Source organism: Chinchilla lanigera, unplaced genomic scaffold (genome assembly GCF_000276665.1).
Source record: "Chinchilla lanigera isolate Chin_1 unplaced genomic scaffold, ChiLan1.0 scaffold00149, whole genome shotgun sequence".
Lineage (NCBI taxonomy): Eukaryota > Metazoa > Chordata > Mammalia > Rodentia > Chinchillidae > Chinchilla > Chinchilla lanigera.
Window position 1 is genome coordinate 1,186,258 of NW_004955550.1, and position 17,357 is coordinate 1,203,614.

At 46.0% G+C, this 17,357-nt stretch overlaps 1 protein-coding gene across 1 annotated transcript in view; it reads right to left on the reverse strand.

Annotated features, from left to right (window-relative positions):
- The window catches only part of Tep1 (telomerase-associated protein 1), a gene marked incomplete at its 5' end in the record, with an annotated part of 53,680 nt that overhangs the window by 24,191 nt on the left and 12,132 nt on the right, over positions 1–17,357 (reverse strand). The window contains 12 exon segments of the mRNA XM_013508569.1: positions 117–241; positions 730–850; positions 1,086–1,262; positions 5,953–6,111; positions 7,124–7,183; positions 7,630–7,757; positions 8,715–8,792; positions 9,393–9,551; positions 10,043–10,211; positions 10,378–10,558; positions 10,776–10,866; positions 11,237–11,346. Coding sequence (XP_013364023.1) covers positions 117–241; positions 730–850; positions 1,086–1,262; positions 5,953–6,111; positions 7,124–7,183; positions 7,630–7,757; positions 8,715–8,792; positions 9,393–9,551; positions 10,043–10,211; positions 10,378–10,558; positions 10,776–10,866; positions 11,237–11,346 — 1,558 coding nt within the window.

Sequence of the window (17,357 nt, forward strand, 5' to 3'; positions counted from 1 at the left end):
CTGAGTCCTGCTTCTCTCTGAGAGGAGTCAGCCCACCTCTCCCATACTCAGTGCCACACCTGAGCCTGCCTGGCTGGTGGGGAGGGAGACCTGGCCCTGGGGGCAACGGGAGGCACCTGAGGAAACTGGAATCCCGGAGGTAGATGAGAGCCCGGGCAGAGGGCTGCAGGCCTTGATCCCGATTCAGGAACTGCATCACCTCCATCTCCGTCACAGAGCGGCCCAGCGGGTACTGCTGGGCCTGCAGGGAAAGGGCAGAGATAGCAGGTTCAGTCCTAGGTCCCATTACTCCTTCCCTCGCAACCCCCAGGGCCTCAGCAGCCCCTCGCATCGGCGGAGTTCCTCCCTCCATCCAAACCCAAGCTGTGAAACAGAGCTAACAGCTACCATTGAATGCATGACATGTACTGTGAATTTCTGAAACTGATTTGTAATTTTTATCATGGCCCTGAATATAGATGTTCTTCCTTCTGTTTAATATGTGGGGAAACTGAGGATAGGTTATGTGAAGCTGCTTCCCACGACACTTACAAACAACAGAAGGGACCTTAGAACTCAGACCTGCTGTATGGCGAAACCCCACAGACCCACTCCTCAGAGGAGCCTCCGCACGTAAACCTTGCTCACTTGCAGAGTCCTCTGCCTGCACTGCACTCCCAGTGCTCCTGACAAACCGTGCCTCACCCCCAGGTTCCTGCCCAGCCCCCGCTCCACACTCAGCTGCCTTACCCAGCGGAAGTGAGGATGGTCAGGAAGGTTGTAGTTGGGGAGAACGTAGCCATAGCGGGAGCCCAGAATCCCCACGAACAGCTGCGAGTTCTCCACCTCCCCAAGGCACACCTCCAGCTGTCTGTAGGCATGGTTACAGTAACATGTAGGGGTCACCGGGGCTCCAGGCAGGGAATACAGACACACAAGCAGTGACAGGGCGTGGGCTCACACAGCAGAAAGAAGGCAGAGCCACTCGTGTTGGCACCAGGAGCAACTCCTTGCCCCAACCCTCATCTGTTCCTGCAGCCTGGCCCTGCCTACCTGGGTTCCGCCCCTGGAAGCCCTCTTCCCTGACCCGGCCCTCCTGCCCGCACCTGTTCCTCCGCGTCTCCTCCTCGGTGACACCCCAGCGCAGGTCGATGCCGTGAAGGCTGATGTGGTGGGAGGCAGCTCGGGCCTGCAATGTTGGCAACACGGACCTCAGCAGCAGGTCCCGCTCCCCATGCATGTCCCGGAAAGTGGAGGAAATGAACAGCCGGATGCTGCGCCAGCTGCGGGTAAGCAGAGGGTGAGGCTCAGCCTGTGGATAGGGCCCTCTCTCAAACCCCCAGACACTGCAGAGGGTGTCGTGGGAACCTGTAGAATAAACTGCTGTGGTCTCAGCTGCACAGCCCTGGAATCTAAGCCCCAACTGCCATTTCTCCTCTACCCCTCCTTCTCAGCCAATCATTATATTCATTTATTATTTCTTCATAACACTATAAGGTACACACTCTTATCATTCCCAGCCTACCAATCAAGTAACTATAGCTTTGCCAGGCTTGGTCATACGGCCTGTAATCCCAGCAACTGAGGAGGCTGAGACAGGAGGATTGTGAGTTTGAGGCCAGGCTGGACAATTTAAGAAGACTGTCTCCAAAAACAAAAATTCTAGAAAAAGAAAAGCAAGTCAAGCCCAAAGCTCATACAACAGAGGAAATTATTAAGATCAGAGCAGAAATTAATGCAGTGGAGACTTAAGAAAAAAATACAAACAATGAATGGAAGAGTTGGTTCTTGGAAAGATTAAATAAAATCAATGCACTCTTACTAGTCATCCTTATCCAAAATAGGAAAGTGACTGAATTCCATGCAATTAGGAATGAAAAGGGACAGACCACAACAGAGCCTGCAGAAATCCAGAAGTTCATCTATCACTACTTTGAGAACTTATATTGTAATAAGATGGAGAATGCAGAAGAAATGGACAGATTCCTGGACACAAACAAATTCCCAAAGCTGAATCAAGAAGATACATATACTCTATATACACCAATATCAATCAGTCAATGAACTTGAAGATGTAATTAAAACCTGCTACCAAAGATAGGCCCAGGCTCTGACAGATTCACTGCTAAATTCCACAAGAAATTTAGAGAGAGAGAGGAAGGGGCTGGGATTTAGCTCAGCTGCACAGCGCCTGCCTGGCAAGTGCAAGGTCGTAAGTTCGATTCCTGGTACCGGGGGGGGAAAAAAAAAATTTAGAGAAGACCCAATACCACTACTTGACAAACTCTTCATGAAACTGTAAAAGAAGCAATACTCCCAAATTCATTCCTGGAAGCATTACCCTGATACCAAAATCAGAGAAGGATCCAATCAAGAAAAAGAACTATAGGCCTCTCTCCCTAATGAACATAGGTGCAAAAATCCTCAATAAGATACTAGCAAATAGAATGCAGCAAATCATCAAGAAAATTATACACCATGACCAAGTGGGATTCATCCCACGAATACAAGGATGGTTTAACATACACAAATCAATAAATGTAATATATCATATAACAGAGCCACCGACAAAAACTGTTATCTCAACAGATGCAGAAAAAATACTTGACAAAGTCCAGCACCTACTCATGATAAAAATCTCACAGAAATTGGAATAGATGGTGTTTATCTCAATCTGATAAAAGACATCTATGACAAACCAACAGCTACCACCATATTAGTCAAAAGCACAAAGCTTTCATTCTAAAATGAGGAACAAGACAAGGATGTCCACTGTCACCACTATTCAGTATAGTTCTGAAAACATCAGCCAGAGCTATTAGACAAGAGAAAGAAATAAAAAGAATTAAGGATAAGTAAGGAAGAATTTAATTATCTTTATTTGTGGATGACATGATACTCTGCATTAGAACACCCCAAAAACTCCACCAAAAGACTTCTGGATTTCATGACCAAATTCAGTAGCATAGTTGGATACAAAGTCAACACTAAAAAAAATCAGTTGCCTTCCAGTACATGAATAACAAACTCACTAAGAGAGGTGCTGGGGACTGTCAATTCTACATCGACCAGAGAATCTGGGAAGGCCCTCTTTACCCTGCACTGTGGGCCAATCTTAGCAGAAACCTGCTTTCTCCTGGTTACCACTGAGATTTGATGGGTCAATGAGGCTGTGGTGCTCCCAGGGCAGGATGAGTCATGCTGACAGGAGTACAGGGAGGGCGGGTATCCAGGTGTAGGGATGGATCTTCCTGGTTTCTCTTATGACATTAAACTTGCCCAATCCACTACTACTTCTACTCTGTTCTAGGAAGAGCACCCTGCCCCTCCCCGTGCACTGGCTAATAAAACATTAGCAAGCTAGAGAGTCTCTGTCTTTGCCAATCCTAAGGCATTGACCTTCCAGCCCCCATTTATGAATTACTGAATTTGCTTCTGCTGTTTGTGCATCCTGGGCCATACCCCTCAAACAGGCAGTTGGGGATCTTGGACAGGACCCTGATAGTTAGGGAAATAACACCTTTCACAATAGCAACCAAAAAAAAATGAAAATACTTAGGAATCAATCTAATGAAGGAATACACCTCTACATTGAAAACTACAAAAACGTCAAAAAGGAGATTGAAGAGAGTATCAGAAAATGGAAAGATATCCCTTGCTTTGGGTAGGAAGAACCAATATAGCGAAAATGGACATACTTCCAACATTGTTATACAGATTCAATACAATTCCGATCAAAATTCCTACAGCATATCTCCCAGAATTACAGAAAAACAATCCTAAAACTCATTTGGATCCAGAAGAGACCTAGAACAGCACAGGCAATTCTAGGAAACAAAGACAAGGCAGGGGCAAGACAATCCTTGACTTCAAATTATACTTCAAAGCCCATGTGACAAAAACAGCATGGTACTGGCCAAAAAAAGTCCCATGTGTCAATGGAATACAACATGAGATGCAGAAACACCTCAATACACTGAGCCACCTTACCTTTGTCAAAGCTGCCAAACACATTCACTGGAAGGAGAGGCTCTTTAACATGTGGTGCTGGAAAAACTGGCTCTGCCCCAACCAGTGCTGAAGACTAAAACTAGACATGTGTCTCTCACAATGCACAAAACTAAAATTGAAATGGATCAAAGACAAATGTCAAAACAGAAAGATTAAATCTGCTGGAAGACAGCACAGGCAGAAGTCTTGAAGACAATTCTGTAGGCAAAGACTTTATGAACAAAAGCCTGGTGTAACAGAAACTATCACAAAGAATCAATAACTGGGATCTTCTCCTACTAAAAGCTTTTGCACAGCAAGAGAAATCAACAGACTGAAGAGACAATCTACAGTGTGGGAAAAAACTTTTGCCAGCTGTTTCTCCAACAAAAGACTACTACCTACAATACACAACTCAAAATAGCACACCCCAAATTTAAAGACCCAATCCAAAAAAGGGCATGTGAAATAAATACACACTTCTCAGATGAAGAAGTAGAAATGGCAAATAAATATGTGAAAAAATGTTCAACATTATTGGTCATTTGTGAAATGCAAATTAAAACAATGCTGAGAATCCATCTCACCTCAGAAAGAATGGCTGTTATCAAGAAGTCAATAAGAAATGTTGGTAGAGGTATGGGGAAAAAGAAAGCCTTCTCCACTGGGAGCAGTATAGACTGGTGCAACCACTGTGGAAATCCGTGTGGAGAGTCCTCAAAAAACTAGGACTAGAGGTCTCATTCAACCCAGCTATTCCCCCGCTAGGTATCTTCTCAGAAGTGAAAACACTGCACCATAGTGATATATGAATAACCATGTTTATACCGGCACAGTTTTGAATAACTAAATCTCAGAAACAGACCAAATGCCCATCAACTTATGAATGGATAAAAGATTTGGGATTTTTTTCATACAATGGAGTACTACGCTGCTGAAGAAGAATAAGGCTGACACATTTCTAGCTAAATGGATGCACAGTGAGGTCATTCTCTTAAGTGAAATAAATAAGACACATGTGTAAATATCGCATTGTTCTCTGGTGTGAAACAACAAAGGTGTAAATAAAGATCAAAATGTGTAATAGATATTGTGAAATTAGGAATAAAACTGTCAAATGGGAAGGAGAACTGGGGAGGGAGAAAGGGGAAGGAAAGGGAAAGGAAAAACATGATGAGAACACGAGGAAAAACCAAAACAAACCTTTTGTGAAAGGGGGTTGAAGGGAGGGTAGGGGATTAGGAAAAAAAAAAGAATCAAGTTGTATCACATACAGGTACAAATTCCCTATAATGAATGTGATTAGGGGCTGGGGATTTAGCTCAGCGGCAAAAGCGCCTGCCTGGCAAGCGCAAGGTCGTGAGCTCGGTTCCCGGTACCGGAGAAAAACAAAAACAAAAAAAAACAAATGAATGTGATTATTGTCACATTAAAATGTACGAATAAACCTAATTAGTAAAAAAATATGGGGGGCACTGGGGATTTAGCTCAGCAGCACAGCACCTGCCTGGCAAGTGCAAGGTCCCCCGGTACCGGAGGCGGGGGGAGCCTGAAGGTGTCAGAAAGTAAAAAATATGGGGGCTGAGGGTACAGCTCAGTGGTACAGCTCTTGCCTAGCGTGTGTGAGCCTGTGAGTCCAATCCCCCACACTGCACACAAAGAAAGTATAGTTTTAAAATCTAAGCAATTGGCCTAAGGTTCAAGCTACCATTTGGCTAAATCAGGATGAAAAATCCAGAGGCTGAGCTCCTAAGTGCTTTGCCTAAACCCTGGCTCAATGGTCACAGTGCTGGCTGCTTTCCTTGCAGTTTCACTACCCTTTCCCCAGCAGAGAAAAGCACAAGTTCTCAACATGACTATTCCAGTGCTAGAGGACCCCCCGCCTGAGAAGGAGAGAGCACATCTGAATCACTAGGATGATGGTGTCTCAACAGATAGGAGGTCAGTCAGATAGTCTCCCCAGACACAGAGACACAGACTGACCCATGCTGCGACACAGGAGCTACGGGCCTGAGAGTGTCCTCTTCCAGCGGCTGGAGAGTTGGGGACTGTGTCTTTCCTAGGGGTGGTGGTATCTTAAATATTTTGTCCATCTGGCCCACATGTTCTAGAAGACGTGAGGCTCCACGCTCTGCAATGAACCTAAGAACAAAATAAATGAGAGGAGATTATTAGATGTCAGGACCAGAAAGCTCTTCCAAGGGCAGGGAACAAAGCTATAAGCAGGCCCAGTTAAAATAAATGACACCACAGCACCACAGGAATGGACAGAAAGAAACCCCGCTCCAGGCCTCCACCTGTACACGGCAATCATGAAGATTTCTGGAGGACCAGGGAAAACTGGGCTGGGCTAAGGCGTACGGGTCAAACCATCCCAGGATGGGCTATATCGCCTCTGACCAGCCGAGAAGGGAGTAGATGTGCCTGAGGCCTCTTCATGGGAGTTGAGGGCAAACGGTGGCATCCAAAGAGGCAAGGGGGAAGACAAGGGAAGGCAAGGAGGTGAGGGGGTGCACACCTGTCACCCCAGCACACTGAGGGGCTGAGGCCATCGGATGGCAAGTTCAAACCAAACCTGGGCAATTTAGTCACTTAGTAAAGCCCTGTCTCAAAATTTAAAAATTTAAAAAGGCTTGGCCATAACTCAACGTGAAGGCCCTGGGTTCAATCTTTAGGGCCATATTTTAAAATAATAAGGCTAAGAATAGAGAAACAGACAAAGTAAAAACATTTCTGCAATTCAGCATAAACAGACGGAATTTTCTTTGGATCAAGAATTGAACAGACGCCACAGAGTGCTATGACCAACTTCTGAGTCGTTTCTTTAAAAACCAACACTGTAATCCCCCATGTGTCCTTTTTCTTTTCTCCTGGATCCAATACAAACTTGGCTGGATACAAAGACGGCTGGAGCTGAAACAGCCATCCTGAGCCGTGAGGTAGAATGCTGTCCAGGATAGTACAGCAGCGAGACAGCAAGTGCCTCAATCCCTGTAACTCTGTGTTGCTGCTAGAACTAGTTAATCCTAAAACAGGAATACACATTATTTTACTGCTCAAAAAAAGAAGTGAATGGAGTAGAGGGCACAGATAATCTCTCATAGACATTCTAAGGAAGGCTGCCCTTTCCCTCCAGCATCTACTTTGTACTTACTTCAGTATCCCATCTGTACAGCCTGAGAGCGTCACGACATTGGGATTCCAACTTGCACATCTGAGAAAGGAAAGCAGTCACTGAGCACCAGAAACAACGCCTGGGTCAGCATCTCTGCCTGAAATGCACAGGATGGATGCCCTACCTCCCACAGCTGCACTCTTAACAGGGCTGTGTGGCCGGGATGTAACTCAGTGGTAAGCCACACACCTGGTGTGCACGAGGCCCTGCGTCTGTTCCCAGCACTGGACACACACACACACACACACACACACACACACACACACACATGGCCACGTCTGGGATAGGGTTAGGGTACACCTGCACAAGAGGGTAGAGAATGAGCATAAAGACTTCAGAGAAAGTTCTGGAACCTGAACTGCACCAGAATTAAGAAAGCAAAGCGACAGGATGTGTCAGAGAAGTGGGATTTCCTAAGCTATGGCAGGAGAAGAAACCTGAATCACTGCCTTCTGACAATGGGCAGGGCATTCAGGGATCCTTACCTATCTGTTTTCTTTAGGAGGACACTAACAAAGAGACAATTGGAATTCACATGCTGCCAGATAAGGTGAGAGGCTACAAGTAGCATTGGGCGACCCAGCACATGGCCAAAGAGAATGACCCTGTCCACCTGTAAGACAAGAGGGGAGGGGTGAGCCCAGGAACAGTGGGAGAAGAGACACTAAAGAGCTCAGGACACTGAAATCAACATCTCTAAGAATGGGAGATTGGAAGAAGTCTGAGGGCAGTGGGAAACTGTCTCTGCTGAGAATACTTAGGAATCAAGGAAGGCCCTGGATTCTGATTGAGACATCACAGTGTAGGTTGGGGAAGGGACGTGGTGTGCTATAGCCGCTCATTCACACTCACAAGAGCTGAATGTATACTTTTTAGGAATTTTGTGGACTTGCTGAACATCACCATTTACTCCATCTATCTATTTATTGATTGACATGCCTAGCATTGAACTCTGGGCCTTCCTGATGTTAAGTACATGCTCTGCTATTGATCCACACCCTGCCCCAACATGCACATTTTATACATTAAATTGTGTAAGTTTAAAATGAGATAAAGGGCTCATGGGTGGTAGGTCTGAGATAAAACACTTCCCTAGCACATATGAGACCTTAGGTCCACTCTCCAGCACCATTAAAGTGTTATTCAGGTATATGTGACCAAGTTAATCAATCCTCCACATCCGGCACTCCTGACAATCTTACTATACTTTGTTATTTCCACTCTCGACCTCATGTACCTCCCTGCCAGTGATGGGACGACACAGTGTTGCGCAGCTGAGTACTTCTTCCCCACTCGGTGCTCAGGGACATGACGTTGGTAGCCCAAAATCGGCCACAGTGCAACTACTCACACCACGGAAATTAGCAAACTCGGCTAAGCAAGATGGATTTTTCCAGAATGCTGGTGCCGAAATCCTCCACTACGGAGGACCAGCATGGAGTCATCAAGGAGCAGGCCTAGATGCTGTCCAAACTGGGAAAGATCAGCTCTGAGAGGTCAAGAGATGCATCATTGGTAGAGGAAAATGGAGCAGGAGGGGAGAGAGTCACAGGGGCTGAGCAGTACTCACGGGGACCCTTCGGACGGCCAGAGAAAGCAGGTACTTCTTAAAAGTATCCAGGGGCTGCTCATCCCCTTCCTCTAACTCCTGAAGGAAACAGACTCATGTTACCAGTTGGCTGCACATGAGAGAAGCAATGCTCGAGTTCCCATATGAACTGTGTGTCCCCCGGGGTTCATAGTTTGAAATCTTCTGTCATAAGAAGGGGCTGGAAACTCCATCCAATGAAGGTAGGAAGAGGTGGGGCCTAGAAGGAGGTCCTGGGGGACCTGGCTTGTGGGACTAAGGCAGCCCTTGTGAGACCACTAGGGTCTTGCATGAACAAGTTGTTCTAAAGCCCAAGCCTGACCCAGGAATCATTCTCCGGCTTTCCATCTCAAGGAGATGATCTCCTCCTCTCACATGCCCCAACCACCATGAGAGCCTCACCTGGGCCAAGCTGAGGCCTGTGTCACACTCTCATGTCTCAACAACTGAGCAGGAAATAAATCTGGGAAGAAGGTTTAAGCAGATACCCTGCCTGACACCTTTCAGGGATGAGAGACAGACTAACACAAGCAATAAATAAGAAGCATCATGGTCTGTTGGGGAATCTTCAACACTGCACATTCAGGCCTTTACCACCTGGGAGGCTCCCAGGCTTCTGCCCACTCATGCCCTGGGAGGGGGTGGGGGTGGGTGTCTGACCTCGACTTGGGCCCGTAGTTTGAGCGCAGTCTTCAGGAGGCCTCCCTGGGCCGCAAGCTCGGCTGTCTTCAGAGTGCCGCGTCCGCACAGCGTGACCTCTGCCTGCTCTGCCCGCGCCACCATCATTGCAATCAGTAGCAGCACATAGTTCAGGGGGGGCTGGTCACATAAGCATCAGGGTGAAATACATCTCCTTTACTTTCAATCCACACTTGTCTACCCACCTCGGAGGCCACGCACCTCCCCTCGCTTGGGATAAAGGGGAGGAAGACAAAATCGGCAGTGAGGAGCGCCCGGCTTCTGCCGCCCTCAAGAAGAGCTGTGAGGAGAAGTAGGGAGAAGCCAGACTCCCTTCCCAAATCCAGCGCTGGGGTGCAGTCTGATGAGAATGAGATATACTTTTGTGAACAGAAATTTAGTGCTAAATGTTAAGTGCTGAAAGGTGCAACATTAGTGCTATAAGCCATAAACAGGATCCACATCACTTTCTAGGAATTCTCCCTAGGCCGCGAAGGGCTGCTATTTGGAAGCAAATCTACATTATTCTGTTCAATCTGCGTGCCTCTGTGGGACACTAGGGCTGGGGTCAGGACACCTCTCAGGCCTCCCAGCACCCTCCCAGCCCCTCGCAGCACGCTTCGGCCGTTTACCCCCTGTGCGTTGCTCTTGGCACAGAACTGGTCTGCACCGGCGTCTGTGAGGTACACCAAGAGGGTGCGGCCCGGCAGCGGCGGCAGATTGTGCTTCACAGAGAGGTTCACAGCCACCTCCAGGGCCTGCCGGTACCGGTCTAGCAGCTCGATGTCACATGTGTGCTGTCTGCAGAGCAAGAAAGACACAGACAGTCACTCAGGGGCTTCTCAGCCTGCCAGAACGGGGCAGTCAGGAAGATGCAAACTCACTACTCAGAGTTCCCAGATGACCCCCAAGCCTGCCAGCACACCTCCTGCCACTCAGGCGTGGCCCCTGGATGACACACACACACCTGGCCTTGTGTATTTTCAGCTTCTCCTGCTTGACCTGCTTATATATCACAGGGATCATCATTGCTGCTCGAAGCTTCCGTGGACTCAGCTTGCAAAGATACCGTGGATATGTCTTGAAACACTTTGAGTTTCTAATTATTATCCGCCTCAGCAGCTTTGTATTAGAAGGAAAGGGCAATGCTGTGGGGTGAGGGACACATACTGAGTCAGGCCTCTGCTCCCATACCCCATCCCACCACTCGTGTTCTGAGCCCGACCCTCTGAGCAGGTACGAGTCTGGCTCCTGCCCAATCTACACCCTGAATCTGCAAGGCAAGAGGCTACGAATGATGAGTCAGTGGGGCCGTCTCATTCACACACCAGAGGCAGACAGGGGCTGCTAGATGGCAGGTAATACCTTGATTGTGGAGTTGAGCCTCAAGGTCATCAATGGCATCATGGGCATTAAGGAATCTGAAGGGCAACTGCCGACTGTGGATCACCGACCTCTGCAGTACAAGGGAGGGTCATGAGCACAGGGCCAGGGAGGATGAGGCTACCAGGGCCAGAACCAAGAAAAGAGGGTCACTACTTGGTTAGGTCTGTGGGAAGGGAAGGAAGGGGACGGTGGGGTTACAGGAGATACAGGGAAGAAAGCAGGAAGAAGAAGCCAGCATGCTAGAGTACAGAAGAGGTGAGGAAGAGGAGTAAGAAGCCAGGCGAGGTGGTGCCTGCCTGTACCCAGCAATGGGCGGCTGAGGCAAGTTCAAGGCCAGCCTAAAGTCCATAGTGAGACCCTGTCTCACACAGAGAGGAAGCAACAGAAGCAGCCCCACTTGTCTCATAGCAGACTTGCTGTCAGGGCAGTTCACGGCATACCGCATGCTGGAGCCGCTGGAGGATGAGCTCATGGTGGTGGGCGCTGACTCCCACCCGCAGCAGGTTGCACAGGTTCCGAAGCATGGCCATGAAGGGAAGTTTCCCGCTGTCTGCAGGAGGTTAGCACGGGCGAGGCGAGCATAGGAAGTAAGAGTGAGAGGTCAGAGTCCAGGGAAGAAGTTCAACGAAATTTCAAGTTGCAGAGCAGGAGCAACTAACCACATGATCTATTCAAAATGGGCAAAGATGAAGCCAGATGGGCTGGAAGCATGCAGCAACATTTACCCAACACTGTTCCTGGAATGGCAGATCAGTAAATCCTGACCCAGTGTAACCGTTGGCTCTGGCCCTGAGATCAGGTTCAACTGGCAGAATGTGTCCTCTAGATTAGAGCAAGGGTTTCCCAACTTGCCAGATGGCTAAGGATTTCCTAGTGTAAGTTTGTGTACCTATCAACTGTGTGTAGCTGCAGTGCCTTTGATAGTTACTATTTCATTATACACTTAAAATGTACTATTTATAACAATGGATATAAATCCATCTTTCAAACAGTTTTTGTGATGATTTTTTAATGGTTTTTGGTCAATTTTTTTTGCCTTTTATTTTATTTACCTTTTCATTTTATTTACCTTTATTTTGTAGTACTGTGGATTGAACCCAGGACTTTCAAACTGTACTACTTGCTGAGCCCTTTAAAAAAATTTTTTTCAGCTCTACATGGTGGCACACACCTGTAGTCCCAGCACTTGGGAGGCTGAGGCAAGAGGATTGCCTCAAGTTCTAGGACAGTCTGGGTTACATAGTGAGTCCAAGGCCAGCCTGAAGTACATAGCTAGACCTTGTCTCCAGAAAACAAAAAAAAATTTTTTTTTGGAGCAAGCATCTCAATTGTCAAGTTGCCTAGGCTAGGATCAAATTTGTGACACTCTGACCTGATCTTCCATAGCAGCTTGGATTACAGTCATGTGCTGTCCCATTTGACCACTTATTTATTTATTTAGGGGTTTTCTGAGACAGGATCTTGCTTATACTCATGATCCTCCTGCCTCAGACACCCTAGTGCTAGGATTACAGGTGCACACCACACCTGGCAATGGTGATACCTTTTAAAGCTGATTGAAATCTTAGTGCAGTATAGCTAGAAACCTCAAACTTCTGGAATTTCTGAGAGTCTCCAGTCAATATCCTTTGGTAGGGATTGACCCAGGCCACAGGCCTGCTAAGCATTTGCTCTACCACTGACTTAAACCCCAGCCAAATAAGTGTAGTGCCTCCCCTCCCCACCCTTACCCTTCCCTCCTCTCCCCTCTCCTTTCCCTTTTTTGAGACAGGATTTTGCCAGTCTCAAATTATCCCAGGCTAATCTCAAACTCCTAGGCTCAAGCTGTGCTACCACCACCTCAGCTCTCTGGAAGGTGGAACTACAGTGTACAACACCATGCCATGACACGCTGCATGGAGAATACAAGTTGTGCCACAATACAAATGATGTCTGGTAACTAAACAACGATTACATCTATTGTCAACTCAAGTTTTTCTAAACTGATACTTTGTTTTTGAGACAGAGTCTTGCTATGTAGCCCAGAATGGCCATAAATTCCTGGTGATCCTCCTGCCTGAGTCTCCTAGGTGGTGGGATTATAGGTGTCTGCTCCAAGACCCAGATAACATCATATTTGGGGGTTTTTGTTCTTTGCTTTGCTTTGTTTTTCTGAGATAGGGCCTTGCTATATAGCTCAGGCTGGCCTTGAACTAACTACGCAGTCCCAGTGGGCATTGACTTGCAGTAATCCTCCTGCCTTGGCCAACTAAGTGCTGGGATTACAGGCATGCTCCACTTCTCCCAGCAAATATCATATTTGTGATGGTAAAAGCTAGACATCTGTCATTCAGATTGAAAAATTCACTGATTTCATTCCAGCCAAAATACCAACGTTTTATAAATATTTACCATTGAGACCTACGGTCTTCAAAAAGGACTCTGCATATTTAACTACATTTTATATTTACACTCACATATATGAATTTTTATGCTTCCTTTCATTCTTATCTACTTACTGACTTACTGATTGATTAATACAGTCTTCCTGTGCAGTTCAAAATGGTTTTGTACTCACTGTACAGGCCAAGCCAGCCTTGAACTTGGAGTGATCCTTCTGTCTCAGTCCCCTGAGTGCTAAGTTCACAGGCATGTGCCACCCAACTTGGCCCTCATCTTAATTTATCTTTATACCTAGATTTATATATTTATATTGTTGTTTTATTCATTTTCTAAAGTAGGTAATTATTAGTAGAAGAATATAACTTTTAAAAATACACACACATATTATGAAGCATCCCAAAGATCATTCTGGCCAGGTAAGATCAAAGAACTATGAACTGGATATGGTAACACATGCCTGTAATCTCAGCATTCTGAGAGGCTGAGGCAAAAGGATCAAAACTAAACTGGGGCAACCTCGGCATTCTAGGAGGTTAAAGCAGGAGGATGAAAAGTTTGAGCCCAAACTGGCAACTTGGTGAGATTCTGTCACAAAATAAAAAGCGATGGAGATACGTCTTGGTACAAAGGCCCTGAGTTCAATCACCAATACCATAAAAAAAAAACCAAGAAATCACCACCTCTAGAGACCACAGGGTTAGACTGTGGGCATTTGCTTCAGCCAAGATAATGACAGTTTCCATTTGCAGGGTTATCAGTTTCTCAGCCAGAGGGGGAAGAGAGGGCAGTGCACACAGAAGCATCCAGAGACACCAGCGGCCAGCCAGGCATGTGCGTGTGTGTGGGTACTCTTAGCTCCCAGTATTCTGACACACACACTTTATCCCACTGCCAGGCGTGTGCGTGTGCGTGGGTACTCTCTAGCTCCCAGTATTCTGACACACACACCACCAGTGACATCTATGAAGAGAGAGAGTGACACAATGGAGCATTTCAGGCTGTCCTGAGCACAATCCATAGCGTGCAGCACACAGAGGAAGCAGGCAGAAGATCTCTGGGCTTCCCATATTCCAAAATAGGAAGTCTACAAAATTCAGTCACAAGGGTTAACCTTCCATATTTTCCAACAAAGAGCAACTGACTTTAAATTTACAGAGATGAAAGAGAAAGCAAAGGAAAAAAAAATGTATGCAGGGCTTATAAATGTAGTAACAGAAAGAACGCTCTATAGTCAGAAATGAATAACCAGTTAGGAGGCTAAGATCAAGGCCACCCTGGGTGAGACAGCAAGACCCTGTCTCAAACAAACCAAAAATAAATAATAAATAGCTGAGTGGGTGGCACATGCCTATCATCCCAACTACTAAGGAGGCTGAGGCAGGAAGATCACAAGTTTGAGACCAAAATAGACAACTCAGAAAGTCCCTGTCTCAAAATAAAATACAAACAGCTCAAGATGTAGCTCAGTGTTAGAGCACTTGCCTAGCACATTCTCAATTTCCAGTACCACATGAGAAATAAACGAAAAATGAGATTTTAAAAAAAGAGAGAAAAAAAAAAGTAACTTGATCCTCCTGAATTTAATGCTTTTTTTTAAATCACTGTGATCAAACATTTTTACTTTAAAAAATTTTTTTATATTAGTAACTGTTGGTGGTACATAATGTTTACATTTCCTATGGAAAGTACCAAAAAAAAACATTAATAGATTGCAGACTGAGTCTCTGCCCCTGCTGCACCCGTGGCAGAGAGGAGGTCCTCACTCAGAAACCCCAGGGACGTCTCTGGCTGGGGAGGGGCATGTGGTCTCTCTCAGCACCCGTATGCCCTGTGTCGAGTGAGCGAGTGCTCCAAGAGCTGCTGGTCCCGCGGTTCAAGTCCATGCTTTACTCACACCGCCACGGTTCCCAGCTGAAACTTGAGGAGAGAGCCAGGTATTTCCCATCTACTTCCTGAGAGCAGAGCGGGCGACCAAGGACCCCGCCGCCATTATAGACTGAGTCTCTGCCCTCCCCGTACCCGCAGCAGAGAGGAGGTTCTCACTCAGAAGCCCCAGGGACTTCTCTGGCTCGTGAGGGGGGGGGGCATGTAGCCCCTCCCTCCGTGCGCCCTGCACCGAGTGAGCGAGTGCTCTGGAAGCTGCTGGTCCTGTGGTTCAGTCTGTGCTTTACATTCGCCGGGACCCCCTAGGGGGTCGAAGGCACAGGCAGTATGTGATTGCTACCCGTCCAGCCTGCATCTGGTTCCTGTATTTGTCCTGAACTAACTGGAGACACAGAATCAGGTGGCTCACAAACTGTCGACCCTGCAGTTTGTGTCTGGGTTTTGCCTGTACCCTGAACTACCTGGAGACATAGGTCCATTAGACCAGGATTGTCACACAAGTGCAACCCAAGTCTGGGCTGTGCACATATCCTAAACTGCAAGGGGACGCTGGATCAGATGGTCAGCCATCAGCTGAAACCAATGCCCGCATCTGACCGGGGATAACTAGATACAAATCAACAACTGCCGGAAAACCCAAGACTAAGTAACACTTCTTAGAGGTCACTCGGGCAAACCTGACCAACAGGAAAAGTAGAGACACTGGTGGCCTTTTCTGTGCAGCTACTGAAGAGGGAAACTGAGCTTTCTGCATCCGGTAGCAAACATGACAAAACGAAGGAATAAAACACAATCCCAAAACTCCACCCCACTCAGAACAAGTTCAGGAGACATCAACAGAGAAGAACTTGGTAAACACATGTCTGAATTAGCTGAAATGATTGTAATGGAAGTAAAGAAACAACTCCATAAGGCCATAGAAGAGACTAGATCAGAAATAATCTCTCGGGCAAAAAAAGAAACGACAATAATAATGAAGGAACTGCTCAAAAAGTCTGAAGAAGAAACATATAAGAGAATAGAAGAACAAAGGCAAGGGACAGAAGCGTTAAATGAAAAATATAGAATGGACTTAGAACGCATGAACCAGATTCGAAGAGACTTCCAGGAAAACAAAGCTTCCATTGAAAGCTACCAAAATCGCTTTAATGAAGCTGAATATAGAATCTCAGACTTTGAAGACAGCATGGCAGCTAGCAACCGTGAAAGAAAGGATCTTGTAAAATCAACAAGGATCCAGGAAAAGTCTATTCAACAGCTGCAAGATGAGGCAAAGGGGAATAATGTACGACTTATAGGAGTCCATGAAACAGCAGGAGACCACAACTGACATAAAAAGACTATCTGCAGAAATAATAGCAGAAAATTTCCTAAGCATGGAAATAGAACCTGATATACAGGTAAATGAGGCATATAGAACTACACACAGGGGCTGGGGATTTAGCTCAGTGGCACAGCGCCTGCGCAGCAAGCATAAGGTCGTGAGTTCAATTCCCGGTACTTGAAAAAAATAAAAACAAACAGAACTCCACACAACCACAACCAAAAACAACCTACACCCAGACATATAATAGTCAAGTTCCCAGATCTCCAGCAAAAGAACAGAATATTAAAAGCTGCTAGAGAAAAGAAACAGATTATCAATAAAGAAAAGCCCATCAGAATCACAGTAGACTCAGCACAAACCATCCAATCGAGAATAGCTTGGAACGAAGTATTACAGGTCCTAAGACAGAATACCGTCCAACAAGACTGATGTACCCTGCCAAACTATCCCTCAAATTCAACAGAGCAATAAAATATTTTCACAACAAAGAACAACTGAAGAACTTCCTGAGTGCCAAGCCAGCATTACAAAGAGTACTAAAACATATTCCACACAGAGAAAAATCTCACTGCAATTTCAATAACAAAAGTAAAAATGAAATGTCAAGAAGACCAAGCAAGTAAAAAGATAGAAAAAGTAGGACACAGCGCAAGTAAATAACATGACAATAATTACTGAATACATATCTGTTATAACTATAAATGTAAATGGCCTCAATTCTCCAATCAAAAGAAACAGACTGGCAGAGTGGATTAAAAAACAAAATCTAATGATATGCTGTATACAGGAAACACATTTCACTTAAAATGAAATCCATGGACTGAAAGTCAAAGGATGGAAAACAATCCTTCATGCAACAGGAACCAAAAAAAAAAAAACCAGGTGTAGCTATTCTGTTTGCAGACAATGTAAACTTCAAACTGACAACAATCAAAAGAGATAAAGAAGGTCACTACATACTACTCAGG